General features: G+C 30.6%; 1 protein-coding gene across 3 annotated transcripts; it reads right to left on the reverse strand.

Moving 5' to 3' along the window:
- Positions 1-106: 106 nt before the first annotated feature.
- LOC109156703 (pentatricopeptide repeat-containing protein At1g01970-like) lies at positions 107-3,505 on the reverse strand. Of its 3 annotated transcripts, none has more exons than XM_019304532.1 (4): positions 3,430-3,505; positions 3,256-3,296; positions 2,031-2,464; positions 107-1,083 (listed from the first exon to the last, which is right to left on the reverse strand). In XM_019304532.1, the coding sequence occupies exons 2-4, from the start codon at positions 3,266-3,268 to the stop codon at positions 274-276; spliced, it is 1,257 nt and encodes a 418-aa protein (XP_019160077.1). In that variant the 5' UTR covers positions 3,269-3,296; positions 3,430-3,505; the 3' UTR covers positions 107-273. The 3 variants fall into 3 exon arrangements, with proteins under 3 accessions (XP_019160077.1, XP_019160079.1, XP_019160078.1); XM_019304534.1 differs by having other exon boundaries at positions 2,031-2,330; positions 3,430-3,444; XM_019304533.1 differs by lacking the exon at positions 3,430-3,505 and having other exon boundaries at positions 2,031-2,384.
- Positions 3,506-18,357: the final 14,852 nt, after the last annotated feature.

Below are 18,357 nucleotides of genomic sequence, written 5' to 3' on the forward strand. Positions count from 1 at the left end.
GCAGACTGAGGGCAAGAAATCATACCATGACATGTTGGGTTTTGGCCTGTCAACTTCAATTGTAACATAATGTTCTAAAGTTTCAACCACCTCAACCTGAAAGATCTCTTCACAACAAGTTTCGGGGCTTTGAAATTTATATAGAAATGAGAATCATGAAGGACTCCCCAATAACACCCTTTTCTTATAGGAGGAACATACCAAAAACACAAAACTATACAAACAAATTCGAGCAAAACGCTTTTGTCAAACTATAGCAACAACTACTTGAAATTAAGTCGCACAATGAAAGAAAACGTCATCACCTTCTTTTTGTGCTACCCTTGATTTATATTCTCTCAATACAACCTCCACTTCTTCAATCACCCCAAGCCTTCGGAACCAACGAGCTAGGATGTTACAAGCTTCTTTCCCAAGCGTAATGCCTCCCTTCTCCAAATCTATTAAAATGTCTAATGCCTTGTTTAGGTCATTCTCTCTTTCATATGCAGTTAATAGCAATGCCACACATTTGTCGTTTGGTTCAATACCAACTGTCCTCATATTTTCAAAAGCAATACAAGCATCGGAGAGTTGGCCTGCCACGAGATAAGCATTTACAACTAGCCCACAAATCTTGGCATCAGGGATTATGCCCGCTAATTGGAGTGCATCGAAAACCCTTTGAGCTCCTTTATAGTCGCCAACCATGGAGTACGCTCTCAGCAGTGCTTTATAAACTTCTCTTCCAGCATAAATCTCTTGGTCGTCCATTACTCTAAGCAAGCCCTCAGCTTTAATAAGTTCTCCCGCTCTAATATAGGCCATAATCATTGACCCGTAGGATCTTCCGTCCAACGGTCCTCCAAGCAGCATCAACTCTTCAAATGTATCTTCTGCCAACTTAAGATTCCCAACCTTGCTGTACATGTGAATTAAAACTGTAAACAGCGCCTGGTCACATATGAAAGCTCTATTTTTCATCGTCAAAACCATATTTTCAGCTTCTTGAACCATATTTTGCTTTGCATAGCCATGAATAATTTTGGTATAATCACGAACATTGGCTTCAAAGGATTCCTCTACAAGGGCAAGCTGGGCCACCTAAGAAAAATACAAAAAAAAAAAAAAAAAAAACAATAATAAATAAGTCGTTGAAAGTTCAGTAGTGCTTATAAGAATCTAGCACTTCCCCAAGAAGAAAATGGTAGCCCGCTACTCTCCCATGCATAGTCTTATTCCTATATCTCATGAAATCACAAGCATCTATTTCCACATTGCAAGAAAAATGTTGACCATTCATTTACTCATAAGTCTTTTAAATATAGAATACCTAATATGGTAAGAATTACAAAACTCAAATGGCATGATGCCTTTGTTCCTTTGTGTCAAGTCAAAAAATGTTATAAGTCGTTTAAAGGAACTCTATCTTGTGATGGCATGGATGAATCATATACCAACACAAAACTAAACAAATTAAAAGTAGATGATAATTTTAAAGAAAAATAACAATTCATACTGAAGAATTTCAATGTCTATTGGTGCTCAATGTTGGATGGAAAGACAGTTCTAAAGTTCCCCTTTTCATAACTCAAAGAGTTTGAGTTATACACTAGTCTACCTAGTGTTAGAAAACAAGGTTTCACTAATGCCTTGTACAGTTTATATCTACAGACTTTGGGCAGAATAAAGAACACTCAATCAACCTGCATGGTAACTCAATTGGTTCCTGTGGCTGATTGTATGCAAGGACACAAGATCGAGCCCTTGCAGTCGCAGTGTAGAAGTTTCACCCTCTTGCGGGGAGTGGCTCCTTGTGGTCCGTTGTGGACACAAGGCATTAATACTCCCGCCGTGATTTACCCATCCATAATCCTATCAGATTCAGGTGTGCCCGCCATTGGACTAGGGATTTTGCATTCTTTGAGGGCAAAGAACAATCAATCAATCAATTTATGGTATCAAAACCCACATTCAATGCAAAAGAACCAAAAGTCATTCAAAGAACAAGTAACACATAACAAAAACCAAACAAAAGAAAATCTTTATACCTCAAAATACAATGGATTATTCAGCACATCCAATTCTTTAAGAACTGCCAACCAATCAGCTCTCTTGGGCTTCATACTCCTTACCCAGGCACCCAACAGCACTGATACACTACCCTTTTCAGGTGAATAACAAATAAGTTGTTTCATTAAGGCCTTACATCTTTTTGTCATCTTTACTGGAAGCTGAGAAATGGCTTGTTTTTGTTCCTTTGTAATATCAGAACCTATTTCAACCCAACGGAACCTGGGTTTCTCCATCATTTTCACTTCTTCTACGCGGCTGATAGCTAATACCTGTTGCTGCAAATTGAATTCTTTGTGCAAGTTATGTGTTTCCCGTAATGGGTTGCTGCACTGCAATCTCCAGCAGAAATGGTGTAATTCTAACACTAAATTCGAATAAGGAACCAAATAACCAGCCGTGAAAGTCATGCCTATCCAAGAAAGTATGGAAGATTTTAGGGCTAAACCCAAGCTGAGAAATAGCAAGAACGCAAACGAGTAGACTTAGGTCCAAATGTTCATAATTTAGGGTATGTTTAGAAAGCAGGAAAATGATTTCTGAAAAAATAGTTTTTAAAATTTTCCTTTCCCGTGTTTGGTTGCATTCTGAAAAATATAAGAATTGATGGAAATTGGGGAATCGAACATAACGACAGCAGCGAAGGCAACCATGTTTTGAGTGTTGGCTGAAAATTACTTACGCCAAAATTTGGTGTAAGTCAATTTCTGCAAAAGTGCCTACATTTTCCCCAGTCAACACAATATGTTTTCCGTTGACTGGATTTTCCTACTGTATCCCAACACTGAAAACATTTTACGAAATCATTTTCTTACATTCCGAACGGACCCTTAATGTCCAATCAATTAGAGCTTCTCGGTCAAAATAGCAGTTCAACTTTTCAATACAAAATTTGCTTCTAACAGTCCACCCAATGTATTTAGAGATTATAGGGAATGGTATGAACATAACATTATATAACTTTCTGATGCCTAATTTACAGAGAACAGCGTTTCTTCTAGTTGACATACTCGGAAACAGCAAGTAAAAACGAGGAAATATACAAACACACAAAAATAGAAGAACAAATTTCAGTTAAGGTATAACGTTATATATAGTCATGGAGTCATGCAAAGCAGATGAACCATTTCTACTCGAGGATGCTCAAAACAAAGACAAGACACAAGAGAAACCACGGAATTATAATTTCTTTGAGCCATGTACCTTTCAGAGCCATTGCTGTTGTGCGTGAACACGAAGCCTTCCTAATCAAATCAGACAAAAAAAAAAAAAAAAAAAAAAAAAAAAAACAGCAAATCAACGTCAAACAAAAATCGAATCACTTGCAGATCTACTGCAGAACGCAATAAAATGCAGTGGCGGAGAGAGTGGACGGACCTGGAGGAAGACGAAGAAGAGGGGATTAGACTGCGGCTACTGCAGACTAGAAAGAAGTCCGAGGGTTCTGCTCCGTGGTGCTTGAAATGACTAAACTGGCCTTCGCTTAAAATATTTGGGCCTGTATTTTATCCTGTGTCATAAATCGGCCGGGCTTTCTGCAGAAAATGGTTTGTGGGAGACTTGGAAGGCAAATTATATTATGCACTGCGGTGCATAATCGATTATGCACCGCGCGTCTTTTTTTTAAAATAAAAATTAACCGTGTTTATTTCCGCCGTTTCGCACCCTTTTGCAAAAAGTAACTCTGTTATTCAGTGTCATTTTGTATACACTGCAGTTTCAGTTGAACACAACTACAGTTTCATTTCGATATAACTATAGTTTCATTCGATATTTATTAACTCAAATATGTGAAAATGTTATTTAATTTTATTTTATATATACTATAGTTTTATTAAAACGCAACTACATGATCATTTTGATATAATTACAGCTTCATTGTACAATATACACTCAAATATGTGAAATGTTATTCAGTTTCAGTTTATATACACTGCAGTTTCATTTCACTATAACTACAGTATCATTTTGATATAACTGCAGTGTCGGTTTGGATATACTGTAGTGTCAGTTGGTGTTTAATACACCAAACAAACGAACTCCGTTAACTCTAACGGCGGGCCGTTTCTTTACTTAAAGAAACGGCGTCGTATATGGGCCGCGGTGCATAATCGATTATGCACCGCGGTCTATAATATAACAACTGATTCAATACACAGAATTTAATTTTATAATGTATAGAATTCATGTTCATAATATATATACACATAAATACGATATAATGAAAATGAATTCTGTGTATTATGTTAAGTGTTTATGTGTACTCAATTATATAATACAGAGAATTCATGTTCATTATATCGTGTTTATGTGTATGTATATTATGAATATGAATTATGTGCATTGGACCAAGGTCCACAGTGCATTGTGGACTCTAGTCCACGATATACCGATTGTCTACGGCAAATTATACTGTGGATCATGGTCCAAAATGGTACCGTTTTTTTAATGAAAAGAAAAGGCACTTATTTCGCGTCGTTCCGTAGTTCAGTTTGTATAACATATTCAGTTTCATTTCATATACATTGTAGTTTCATTTTAGTACAACTAAAGTTTTATTTTGTTTCAACTACAGTTTCATTCGACATTATACATACAATAGTCTTATTACAATGAGACGTGTTATTGAATTTGATTTTATACCCACTTTAGTCTTATTACAACACCAATGAATTATAACTCTAATTCAACTACGGTTTCATTGGACAATATACACTCAAATATGTGAAACTGTTATTCAGTTTCATTTTATATACATTGTAGTTTATTACAACACAACTACAGTATCATTTCGATATAACTACAGTTTCATTAATTAATTTTACAATATACAATCAATATGTGAGACATATTATTCAGTTTCTTTTTATACATACTGTAGTTTTATTTCAGCAAAACTAAAATATCATTTCTATTCAACTACAGTTCTATTGTGAAACTGTTATTCAGTTTCATTTTATATACACTGTAATTTCATTACAACACAACTACAGTATCATTTCGATATAACTACAGTTTCATTTGATAATATACTATCAATATGTGAGACATGTTATTCAATTTCTTTTTATACATATTGTAGTTTCATTTCAGCAAAACTAAAGTATCAATTTATATTCAACTACATTCTATTTGACAATATACATTCAATATGTGAGACATGTTATTCAGTTTCATTTTACACATACTACAGTTTCATTTCAATACAACTAAAGTATCATTTCAATCAAATTACAGTTTCATTTGATAATATAAACACACTATGCGAGACAATTCATTATAGATACATTGTAGTTTCATTTTTTTATGAACACATCACACATGCACAAAAAATACAGGATTTGTTACAAAGAAACGGCGCCGTTTTCAGACCATGGTCCACAGTATAACAACCGTTAATCTACAAGACAATTTATATCATGAATCAAGGTTCACATAGCATTATGGACCCTGAATCGAAACGAAGAGGTACAAAATTCATACTCGTAAGGTACAAAATTTCATAACATAAAACACAAAAAATCACAACACATGATACATACACATGTTATATATTTACTTAATTTTAAAAAATATTAATTAGGTACATAATTTGTGTTTATAGGCATAGAATTTCACAACACAAGACATAGAAATTCATAAGACATAATTACTAATTTGTTTCAAGTACAAAATTCATACTCTTTAATATACAGAATTTCATAACACGTACAAGATATAAAAACTCAAAATATAAAATACATACACATACACCAGGATTCGCAGTGCAATATGAACCCTAATTCATGGTATAAGGATTGAATTGAATCTACGAGTCATCCAAGACCAAAAGGGTTCCATCCACTAAACTCGATCAATAATTGCCAAAAGACCTTAATTTTAACATTTCTCTCTTCTCATGAACAACACTCCTACAAGTAAGAAAACTTGTTCTCCATCATACACTTCTTTGGAAGGTCTCAATGTACATTTACAACATAATAATATAGTGTATACACGTTGTTTGGTTTGACTTAATTAAAAAAGGATTTGTGAATAATCTTTTACAGTTATGTGAAGAAATGTATAGTAAGAATATATCTTGAATAGTTGTTGCATAGTCATCAATATCACATCATGAGTTGCTTTGATACTAATTGATGTCAAAATCAAATGCTTACTATAATATTAAAAATTATAACTAATATAGTTAATGTGTAACTTTATTTTATTATATTTACATAACAGTTAGCGTCATGTTTCGATGATAGGATCTTGAATTTCATCGACTATCCAAACTTCTCCCAACATACTTAGCTTTAGATATAAAATATAGTTTGCATACTATATTGATGTATTATATATAGTTGGTTGTTTAATTTGTCATATCAAATTAAAGACCCCATAATTGAACATTTAATCGATCACGTTTCATCAATTTTTTACTACCCAAATAAATATAGTACTCCAAAAAAAAAAAAAAAAAAAAAAAAAAAAGCATGGATGAGTCGCACTATTTGGCATTTTCTCTTGAATTTCTATATTCCCATCATCATATATGCTGAAAACCAAAAGAAATCTGGTATATCCATATCCTGTTCCCTTTCTTTTGATAAAGGATATGGAATAAAGAAATTAATCAACCAGGACAATACATTAAAATCCAACAACAGCTATATATATATATATATATATATATATATATATATATATATATATATATATATATATATATATATATATATATATATATATATATATATATGTGTGTGTGTGTGTGTGTGTGTGTGTGTGTGTGTGTGTGTGTGTGTGTGTGTGTGTGTGTGTTGCTATCTTGGTTTTTATTATCATTACAAATATGAAATTGGAGTTTAATAGACTAATAGACTGCACTATGGAATGCATGAGTGAAGCTATGGTCTACCATTGAAAGGACACATGGGCAATTATATATCTCATCTCCAACCTTTTTCAGAGAAAATGATAAGACTATATATGCATGCTTGATTGATAAGATATTAAAATTTTTTTTAGTGATTCGAGATTTGCCAAACTAATTCTAAGTTTACAGGACCCCGCCTCTAAAGTCACTATATATAGAAGTATATTGCTCGAACCACACAATCAGTCCACCAGTCAAACTCTAGTCGATCTTAATGAGCATACAAAGGATTCAATCCGCACATTCTCTCATATTGAATTGGATATTTTTCCCATTCATATTTTCAATGAGCCACTATACTAAGTCTCAGGAGAAATATTGATTTCTTTCATTGTTTTATGTTAAAGAATGTTAAAGAATGTGAAAAGGCCATTTATATTTTCAAAATGGTCATGATATAATTAGTGATAAACGATTGAAATTCTACCTAAAAATTTGTATTATATGAGGACTAATCAAATCAAAAATAGGTCGCTAGAAATAGGTTTATATATATAGGGAATTAAATGCCAATAGAAAATTCATGCAAAAAGTGAAAAAGCTTTTATTGGTTAAGAAAAGAATGAAGGGATATAGTGAATTGAACACTAGATTTGAAAGAAAGTAATAATATAATATTGTGTTAAGGTTTTGAAATCCATGAAAACCTCTATCTTATCTTTGGAACAATTAGGCTAAGTCACTTGTAAGGTATAATTGGAGGTGCAATATGATGCATATTCATTGTGAAGCAAAGTTTTATATATATATATATATATATATATATATATATATATATTGGTTGGCTTTGCAATTTAATCACCTAAATTTAGATTTACACATCTTCAAGATTTCCTCAAGAGATTTCTTGTCTTTTCACTAAAAAAAAAAAACAACAACAACAACAACAAAACACTTATAGATATAATAATGAATTAAATAATTATGAATTTCAACAAAATTTACCTTCAGAAATCTATTGATCTATTGATAAATTAAATACCTATGAATTTCAATAATTTACCCACAATTTTTTTTCATTGGTAAATTTGATTTTTCATGTAACTTTTTGCAAGTCAATGGACTTGTTAATTGTAAATTCATGTAATTATTTTTGTGTTTCCTCTCAAGAAAAATTATATATGAACTTCTATGGAGTAAAACTTTAGTCATATATATGGAGTAAAACTTTAGTCATATATATGTCGTGATTTTATTGATAAAAGAGATCAGATCGATAAAAGTAATTTTTTTTTTGAATAAATCAAAATATATCATGTTAACATGAAGTTAAAAACAAATGTGTAGAATCACTCTTCTTTCTTATTAAATGTATAAAGTTTCTTTCATCAAGAGACTAGTTAGGTCCACACACAATAGTCTTATTCGTACTGAATAGGACATCAAGATTCATGCATGCCATCTTATTCAATTCTATCTCATGAGTTATACACCAATTATGCGAAGCCTGCATTGGGCAATTCTTGGCTTCAAAACTTACTTTTATGGGACAAAGATAGGATTTCAAAGCTTGCATTTACAGGATAGAAGTTGAATTTCCAAGACATACTTTTTATAGGATATCCTTATCTCAATTAACGTGAACCATATATCATTCCATAGCTATGAGGATAGGATAGGATCCAAATTTTTTAGTCGGAAAAAAATTAGTCCCATGATAGTAAAAGCGAAAACGAGAATATACAACATAAAAAGATTTTTTATTTTTATTTTTGGTTATGAGAAATTAAAGTGGAGTGACGCTGAACACTGAACAGCGATGGCCATTGGAACCAAACACTATAATTATGACCATTTGTCCTAGTCATAATAAATAAATAAATAAATAAATAAATAAATATATATATATATATATATATATATATATATATATATATATATATATATATATATATATATATATAACCAGCAGGGAAAAAGGTTTCTGTATAGTCTAACCCATAGACTTGAGTATATCCCTTAGCCATAAGTTGAGCTTTAAGATGATCAACTTTAACATATGGACCTACTTAATAGAAGCACCCGTATTTACTGAATAGAAAAAATAGAAGCAAAATGCGGGTCTCTTTAAAAGCAATGATGAATTAATGTATTAAGTAGTAGAAATCGGATAAAATAAAAATATATATAATACAACTAAAAAATGTTTAACAACTGATAGTTGGAATATATATGTCTGAATGACTTTACATTAATTAGTGGAATTACGTAATAGTTATAATCGTAAATTTTATCGAGGTTAAAAGATGAGTTTTAGTAGATGAATATGGGTGAGATTTCACATGAGATATCGTATTTCACATGAGTAATTTAGTAGCGCTTTCTAATATAATAGTGAAATCATAGATTCAATTGAATGGCAATATAGACTTAGAAAACTACTTATGAGTAACCCAATGCAAATAAGCAACAAACAATATTTGGAAAGAGGGACTATGACTTGGGTGTCCATAGTAGGCTGCGCTAGTATTGATGCAAGAGGAGTCTAACGATTGGAAAACATGTCATATGATACTAGAGATAACGGGAGATGTAATAATAGTGTCAATGCTATTAGAGGTGTTAAAAGGACGAGCTTGATCGGACGACTATTCAACTCGACCCATTATGAGTCAAATGAGACCACTCATATGAAAAAGTGTAAATTTATTCCGCAATTTGATTTATGTTAATCTTGTGGATCATGTTCATTTAATTAATTTAATTTTTTGAAATTTAAAAAAATAATTGACATTGAATTAATGGTAAATTTAATGAATTATAGTTTTGCCCCACTTTTTATTTTTTTTTGAATGTTACTGGCCCTATTACATTGTAGTATCTGTTCATATACTTTCTCAACCTACTGAAACACAAAGAACCAATAACGCCTCCACTAAGGCTCGAACTCATAATCTTCCAAATGGAAGTCCAACCCGGGTACCATTAGACCACATAGTCTTGGTGTTTTGCCCCAATTTATTAGTTATGATAAGATCACAATCATTGATTTGTCAAGATGAAGTGTCAAGATATGTCCACATAAATTGTGTGCATTTATGGACCATAGATGATGCAAGATAAAGGGATAGATGTTGATCCCAAATTTGTGGCTAATTTTTTAAATTTCAAGTGCACATGGACAACTAAATAAACAATAACTATCAGGATTATGTGGTCTAATAGTATCCGGATTGGACTTCCTTTTAGAAGGTTGTGAGTTCGAGCCTCAGTGGAGGCGTTATTGGTTCTTTATGTTTCAGTAGGTTGAGAAAGTATATGAACAAATACTACAATGTAATAGAACCAGTAGGTTGAGAAAGTATATGAACAGATACTACAATGTAATAGAACTTACCATTGATGTAAATATTATGACACACTTATTCCATGATTTTTATTTTGAATTAATTTCCGAAATGGTCATCCGACTATGATCTTTTTCTCAAATTAGTCCCTTGACTTTTTCTCTGTCTATTCCTTCATTATTTATGTGTGTGGCATGCAAATCATGTAAATATAATGAACATGTACTACTTGTGATTTACTCCGTATTATATTACTTGTGCCGTGCAAAGCTATGTAATTTATATACATTCAGTGTGCTATTTGTGAGGCAAACATCAATTTTCATAGCCCGCGACATGTATGTATATACTTTAAATATTAGAGCTTGCATTAAGTAGATGACTTCTTTTATGTAAAGATGAGAGCAGTCTTACAATTCCGGTGGCTGTGGTTTCGGTGGTCTCCAAAAGTTAAAATTTACTCAAATCATGCTGGTTTGGGTTTGCCTGAAGCAAACAAATTGTGAAGCAAAGCTAAGCTACCAGTTTTGAGGCTTATTTGCAGCAGCCTAGTCCTCTTGGTTTGTTTCACCCATTTGATACTGTGATGATGGAGGGAGGGGAGATGCATGTATGGATGTGTGTATGTATTCTTTGTGTTTCCTTCCTTGAAATGCTGATTTGGCTTTAGAGGGGGTTAACGAGAATAAAAAAAAAAAAAAGCCACAACATCCTTTATTAATCAAGCTATAATAAAGCTATATGGTTTGAGAAGTAATTAATGCCACAACATCCTTTATTATATAAAAAAAAAAAAAAAAAAAAAAAAAAAAAGCACAACATTTGAAAAATAAAATAGCTATATATTATATAATCATATAAAAAATGTACTTTTGAAAACTAAAATAGCTATATATTATATAATCATATAAAAACTGTGTTGAATTCGAATTTAAATTTACTCATACAAAATTTGAAATTTACTTTCCAAATGTAATTATCTTAGTTATTATTCATATTGTGAAAATTATAATATAGATGAAATATAATTAAGAATAAATCGATGTAATTATGTAAATTTTCTCTATAAATTTATTTGAATATGCACATAATTAGAGATTATATTAACCATACAAAATTTTAATTTTAATTTTAATTGTAATTTTGTATTCTATAAAAATAATAAATACTTGACCAATGGAAGCTCAAAAATATTATTATATTAAACAATTTAAAATATTTTAATTTTTTTATTTTTTATTTATATTTATAATAACATAATTTTTTCCCGTGCATCGCGTGGGTGTATTACTAGTTAATCCCAAAAATACGTTGTATAACACGCAAGAACGGGTTATACACTACACCACAACGGATTGCACAATCAACACAGGCGAGCATAGACTTGCTCCGCAGCGGGTTCAATATAGACCACGTTGAGAAGTCTCGATAAACCCACGGGTCTATTCAATCCGTTGAAATGTCCGTGATCTCACCACCAGCTGAATGAATAACAAATAAAATCGAAATACGTTGCGCAATCCACAACAACAAATTGCACAACTAACACCACTGGGTTGCACAACTAACACAACCGACCCCGTCCTCTAGCCACCGACTGGTCGGAGAAAAAATAAAATCGAAATACATTGCATAACCCAAACACACGGGTTGCATAATCCACAACAACAGATTGCACAACTCGATCTGTAGTAGTGGCACACCACTAGGTTGCACAACTAACACAACCGACTCCGTGATCTTGCCACCAGCTGAACGAAGAACAAATAGAATTGAAATATGTTGTACAACCCCCACACATAGGTTGCACAATCCATAACATCATATTGCACAATCATATTATCTAGAATGCGTGTGTGATCTTGCCACCAGTTGGACGCAGATCAAATAGAATCCCTACACACGGGTTGCACAATCCATAACAAGATATCGCACAAACATATATTATCTAGAATGTGTGTGTGTGTGTGTGTGTGTGTGTGTTGACATTCAAATATAGGCAATATTATAGTAAAAAAACAAGCGAAAAATATAAACAATACTGGCCACTTTTCATGGATGAACATTTGATCAATGATGAAGAAATTGCGGCTCAAATTCCTAGTAGGGATGCTCCACAAAAATAGGAAACAAATTAAGAAAATTTGGAAAAAAAATGAAAAATACAAATAGACACTACTACCCCATTTAAAAAAAAAAGATGAATACATATGATCTTATGAAATCAAAATTAGTAAGTGGTTCCATGATGTAGTGGTTAGCACTCTGGACTTTGAATCGTTGAACCTGGGTTCAACTCCTGGTGGGACCTCATGCTTTCATTGTGCTCTTACCTAGTGCTTTTTTAAGCAAAAGTGAGTAGTTCTCATTCAAAACGCACATGGGAACTAGTTCACAATTCCGGGTTTCCCCCTTCCAAGAGATCTATCGTGTTAAACCAACGGCGCAAGACTGGCCAAAGCCTATCAAAAGCCCCTGGCGGGAGCAGGACTCTGTGGCTCGCTTTTTGCAGGCCAGCCCCTCAATAATTTTTTTAACAAAAATATGTAATTGATAAGATTCAATCCCGACCTAAACCTCCCAGTCACATTTTATGTGTCTAGTTCTGTTAATGGGACTTGATTGATGTTTAATGTTTTCAGTGTATTCAACAGTGAAGCTTACAGAGTTATTTATACACGGAGAGTAACAACGAAATAGCTAACAACCACATAATTAACTCTAACAGTACTTAATTATCTAACTATCTAACACTCCCCCCTCAAACTGACGGGGGACACGGGACCACGCCTAGCTTGAACCGTAGATCACCAAAGCGAGCCGAAGAAAACGGCTTGGTGAATATGTCTGCGAGCTGGTCATGAGTCGAAACGAAGTTGACCTTCAACCCACCGGAAGAAACCTTGTCCCTAACAAAGTGGTAATCCACTTCGACGTTTAGTATTAGTATATAAAATTTATATATTTAGAAATTACATTAAAAGTATTATTAAAGACAAAAAAAAATTAAATTTAAAAATAATAAAAACTACTTAAGAAAATAAGTATAAAAAAAAGAAATAATTAATTTGACCAATGAATAATAAACAAAACAAGTAAAATTTGACAGAGGGAATAATATATTATGTAATTTTTTTATTAAAACACTAATTTTACACGCGCATTGCGCGAATGGGCTAATGCTCAATGTTTATATTTGAATAAGTATTTCAAAGTATATCAATGCGAGATTATATAGAAGAAGTTCATACATAGGTAATTGAATGTCGTATTTGTTTATTTAAATATGTAATTCAAAGTATATGAATGCAAGATAATATAGGAGATTTATTATAATTGTTACTAAAATAAATGTTTGCAACTTTGTAAAATCGATAGTCTAAATACTTAATTTAAAAATGATAGTCTAAATAAATACTACTTTTGGTTTGAATTTTTCTAAGTCTTCTTAATTTTCTTTTGAATAGTATTGTCATTGTCTTCATCTTCACTATTTACCTTCTTCTTTTTTGTTGGTAGTGTGTTATTTGCAATTGGGTTACTGGTGGTAGCATAGATGGCAACGTCATGCAATGAGATTATAGTGTAGAAAGCTGTGCATTTGCTTTGTTGTGTATATGAATGGATTTTAGTTGTACTATAAACACTTGATCTTGTAAGCGTAAAGCGTATGTTGATATTTTGCAGTGATAGTTTTTTCCATTACATGTTTTATGTGGAAGTATTGAATAAAATAATATTAATATTTATTATATTTGTATAAGGTTCATGAGTAGTACCTCTTGTACTATTTTCATAACTTGTTTACTTGATAGTAACAACAACATCTCTGTAGGTACTTCGAATACTGATGTTGCAATGTATCCAGTTTCATTAACAATTTCCATATCTATTTTGCACATATTTATTTTCAAGTTCATATTTTTAGAATTAGTAGGAACGATTGTAGTACTTGATTTTGTGTGTGCGCGTATATATATATATATATATATATATATATATATATATATATATATATATATATATATATATATATATATATATATATATATATAATTTTTTTAATTGAATTGGTACTAACGTTTGGAGTTAAATTGTTCTCTACTTTGTACATAAACTTTTTTTAAATAGTAACTACATCCTATATACCTAGTGCTTTTGTTGTCAAGGTTGATGCTGATTTTGCCTATAATCAAAGCAGGTTGAGTCTAGTAGATGAACGGGTTGTAAATTTATATTAGTTCTAATATATTTAATGAATGCACAATAAGTATTTTACATACATGATCAATAAATGCATCAACGGTGGCTATTTTGAAATTTCTTCTTTTTTCTAGGTTTGTCAAATTGATTGCAGCATTGTTGTAGTCTCGACATCATTTCAATATAATGTACAAGTGTGTTACGATGTTCTATTCCCCTACATTGACAGTTTTAAATGTAGCTACGTAAGATAATGATATAATTAACATTTACATATTATTATCAACATAAAAATATACCAGTTGTTTATGTATTCTGATCAGGGTTCATTTGGTTAAATAATTATTGTTGAATGAGTTATTGTGGATAATAAAGAAATCCCTAGTTTAACGAATTGAATAAGATTAGATAAGGCAGTAAAAATTTAAATATTTTAAATATGATTTAGTCCAAATATATTACGAGTTAGTTTCCCACTTCAATTTGTTGGGTTATTTGAATAATCTCTCTGTCAACAAATCTCCTAAGTAGTTAATATGATAGACTTCAAAATATTTTGGTATTAATAAAATACTTGGTAAATAAATATATAATACGTAATATTATTTTGTATTATAACTTTGATATTTAATTACAACATAGTGTATAAAAGAAAACAATAGATAATGTAGTGAATATAATCAATTGATGAATTTGAATGTAAAGAATCTTTGCATTGGAGAAAATAAAGACAATATAACTAATGAAATTATTTCTCTTATTTAATTTATTGATAATGAATCAATTTTTTTGAATAAAGTCATTGTAAACACATAATTCTAAATTTAAGAAATGCATATGTATTGTTTTTTGTAGTAGCTACTAATTTATTTAATTTAATAAAAATAATAGAGTGGGAACTTAATTATGCCAACCTTGATTGGGATGAGTTTGAACTTAAGACCTTCCTTATGGAAATCAATGAGTAAATTAAGAATAATAAATAGATAACAAAATATTTCATTACTAAAGTTTACATTGACAGAGTGTAGGGGTATTTAGAAAAAGTAAATGATATAATAGAGGGTAAAGTAAGAAAATCAATAAAATTACTAAAATCAAAATAATCTGAACCATTCATTTTATCAAATAATTTAATGGACATTTTGTAGTTGTCGTTATAGGTCTATAATAATATATTATGTATTTCTATTAAAATATTTACTATATGTGTACACACACACACACACACACACACACACACACACACACACACACACACACACACACACACACACACACACACACACACATATATATATATATATATATATATATATATATATATATATATATATATATATATATATATATATATATATATATATATATATATATATGTGTGTGTGTGTTTTTTACCCTTCCCATCCAAAATTATCTTCAAATATTCCCCTTCCCATGTTACACTATTTAATATATTGTTTTTTCTTTTTTTACATTTAATCAATAAATAGATTTTTAAAACTTGTGATGATATTAGTCAATTAATGCGTAATTCACAAATATAAAATTTTTATTGTCATTTAAGAATGTAAATATTATGAAATAAATTTATGAAGGATCATAAACTTTTAAAAAAAAAAGTTATGTGTCTTTTGACCTAATTGATTAACGAGTTAAAGAAATACACTTAATAATCAAATATTATCACATTAGAAAATAAATTACTCCACACGAGATAAATTTAAAAAATGCGCATTACATCACTCATAAAATTAATTATTCCTATTTACTTAACTGAGTTCTGGATGCCATTGTTTCAATGCACATATATATTCCATGAGATCTTCATTGGTCATATTGCACTAAATATCCCCAACAATTTCTATTATTATTAATATAAATATATATACCACCCTACATAAAGGATCTATATATCTTTAAGATTTAATATAAATCAATATAATAGTATATTTCTTCGGCACTTTTAGTGATATATATTCTTAATAGTAATGCTTATTATATTTTACATTTATGTCAATTCCAAACGTTGTTGTACTGTTCCAATAGATTCCAATTCAATTAACATTATCCAATTATATTGTATTATATCCTTTCAATTTGGCTGCTCCAATCTCATATGTGTAATTTATTAATTGAAGATTACAAATAGTAACATTCCACTCAATTGCTAGTTTAGAAAGAAAAAATTCTATGCGGAATAAATTATTAATTTTTTAAAAGCTGGTTACGATATAGCCGTGGAAATCTAATTAAATAATAATGAAGTGGGGCTTAACCCTCTTGATTATTAGTTTTTTAAGCAACCAAAACAAAACTAAGATATGGTGGAAATCCCACTTCTGATAAAATAATATTTGTATGGCAGCCATGCATAGTGATGTCCATGAAATGTAAACTGTTGCACAATCATCCAACCAATCCATTTTTTAAACATTAATTAATTTTTGGAGTTCATCACTTTCATCTCTCTACTATATAATGATAATTTTATCTATATATAGTACTTCACTCTTTTTTCTCTTCTTTTTTTTTTCTTTCACTTTTGATATTAAGCTTTAATTTTTTAGATAATTCACCTTGACTAAAAATGTTCAAAATTAATATACAACGGTGATGTTTGGTAATTTATTTTACAATACAACAATATTTTGATCATTTTGAACTAAAAGTAAAACATTTTTTTTATAGTTTAAAGGCTAGAATAAAATATGTTTTAAAGTCAAATAATTTTGATGGACCGGCCTGGATCTATATTGTAACATGTATCCATGTCCAAGATGTAACTTGCCATTCTAACCTAGGCATGCAATTATCGTGTTAGCTTACTTATAAGATGTCATCATATTATAGTCTACTTGGGGACATTAAAAGTTCACATGATTAATCATTTTTGTGTCAAGTGGTCGGGAACTCAAAAGGCGACAAAGCCTCAACCAATGTACATTAGAACGCTACACACGGAGAATAATTATGTTCATACCAAATAGGACCTCATCATCTCATTCACACTTATAGATACAAAATGCTAAAAGTTAAATAAACTCTTAATTAATATTTATTAGTTATTACCTACAAAAATCAATCAATTTTACATGACCAATCACTTTCATTTGATCATGTTCCCTATTAGATTAAAAATTATATTAACAAACCAAACGCACATATTTTGATCGTAATTGGCCAATGAATCAGGCGTCATATTTATTATATTACAGTGTGCATTATGTAAGAGCTGAATGGAATATGTATTCATTTCAAGACAACAGAATAAATAGAATACAATCCAGAAAATTAGAAGAGGAAACTAGTTACAACAAAATCAAAAGAATAAACCTATAATTACTAACAATATACTAAGTCTTAACACATTATAGCTCACCCAATAATTCTACTAAGTCATCTCATTAAATCAATGGGTTTTTTTTGGCAATGATTTCATGCTCAATTAGATTGACTCATAGAAATTTGTCTAATAAAAATAGACTCAATATCTTTTAGAATTAATTTTAGCGAAAGTCCCTTGCTTTTTGTGTCAATTTCAAATTTAATTCTAGACTATCGTTTTTGACATTTAACATCCCGGACTATCATATTTTGGACACTTTTAGTCCTTTCAATGACTTTTCTAGTGAAATCTTATTTTAGGCAAGGGTATCTTCGTCTCTTCAATTTTTTGTCTCAATGAGTTAATTCCAGCAGAGGTCTATTGTCTTTCATAAAAATTTCAAATTTAGTCTCAGACAATCGTTTATGCCATTTTACACATTAGACTATCATATTTTGAACACTTTTGATCCTTTTGATGACTTTTCAGTGAAACTCTATTTTAAGAAATGGTATTTTCTGATGACAAATTAAAGAAGAGTTTTTTTTTTTTTTTTTTTTTGCTAT

Source organism: Ipomoea nil, unplaced genomic scaffold (assembly GCF_001879475.1).
Source record: "Ipomoea nil cultivar Tokyo-kokei standard unplaced genomic scaffold, Asagao_1.1 scaffold2759, whole genome shotgun sequence".
NCBI classification, from domain to species: domain Eukaryota; kingdom Viridiplantae; phylum Streptophyta; class Magnoliopsida; order Solanales; family Convolvulaceae; genus Ipomoea; species Ipomoea nil.

What these genes read in the sequence shown, in the direction of transcription:
- LOC109156703 (XM_019304532.1), bottom strand. An exon ending in ATAATCCATTGTATTTTGAG is followed by an intron (nt 1,084 to 2,030) that starts GTATAAAGATTT and finishes TATTTTTCTTAG; the next exon opens with GTGGCCCAGCTTGCCCTTGT.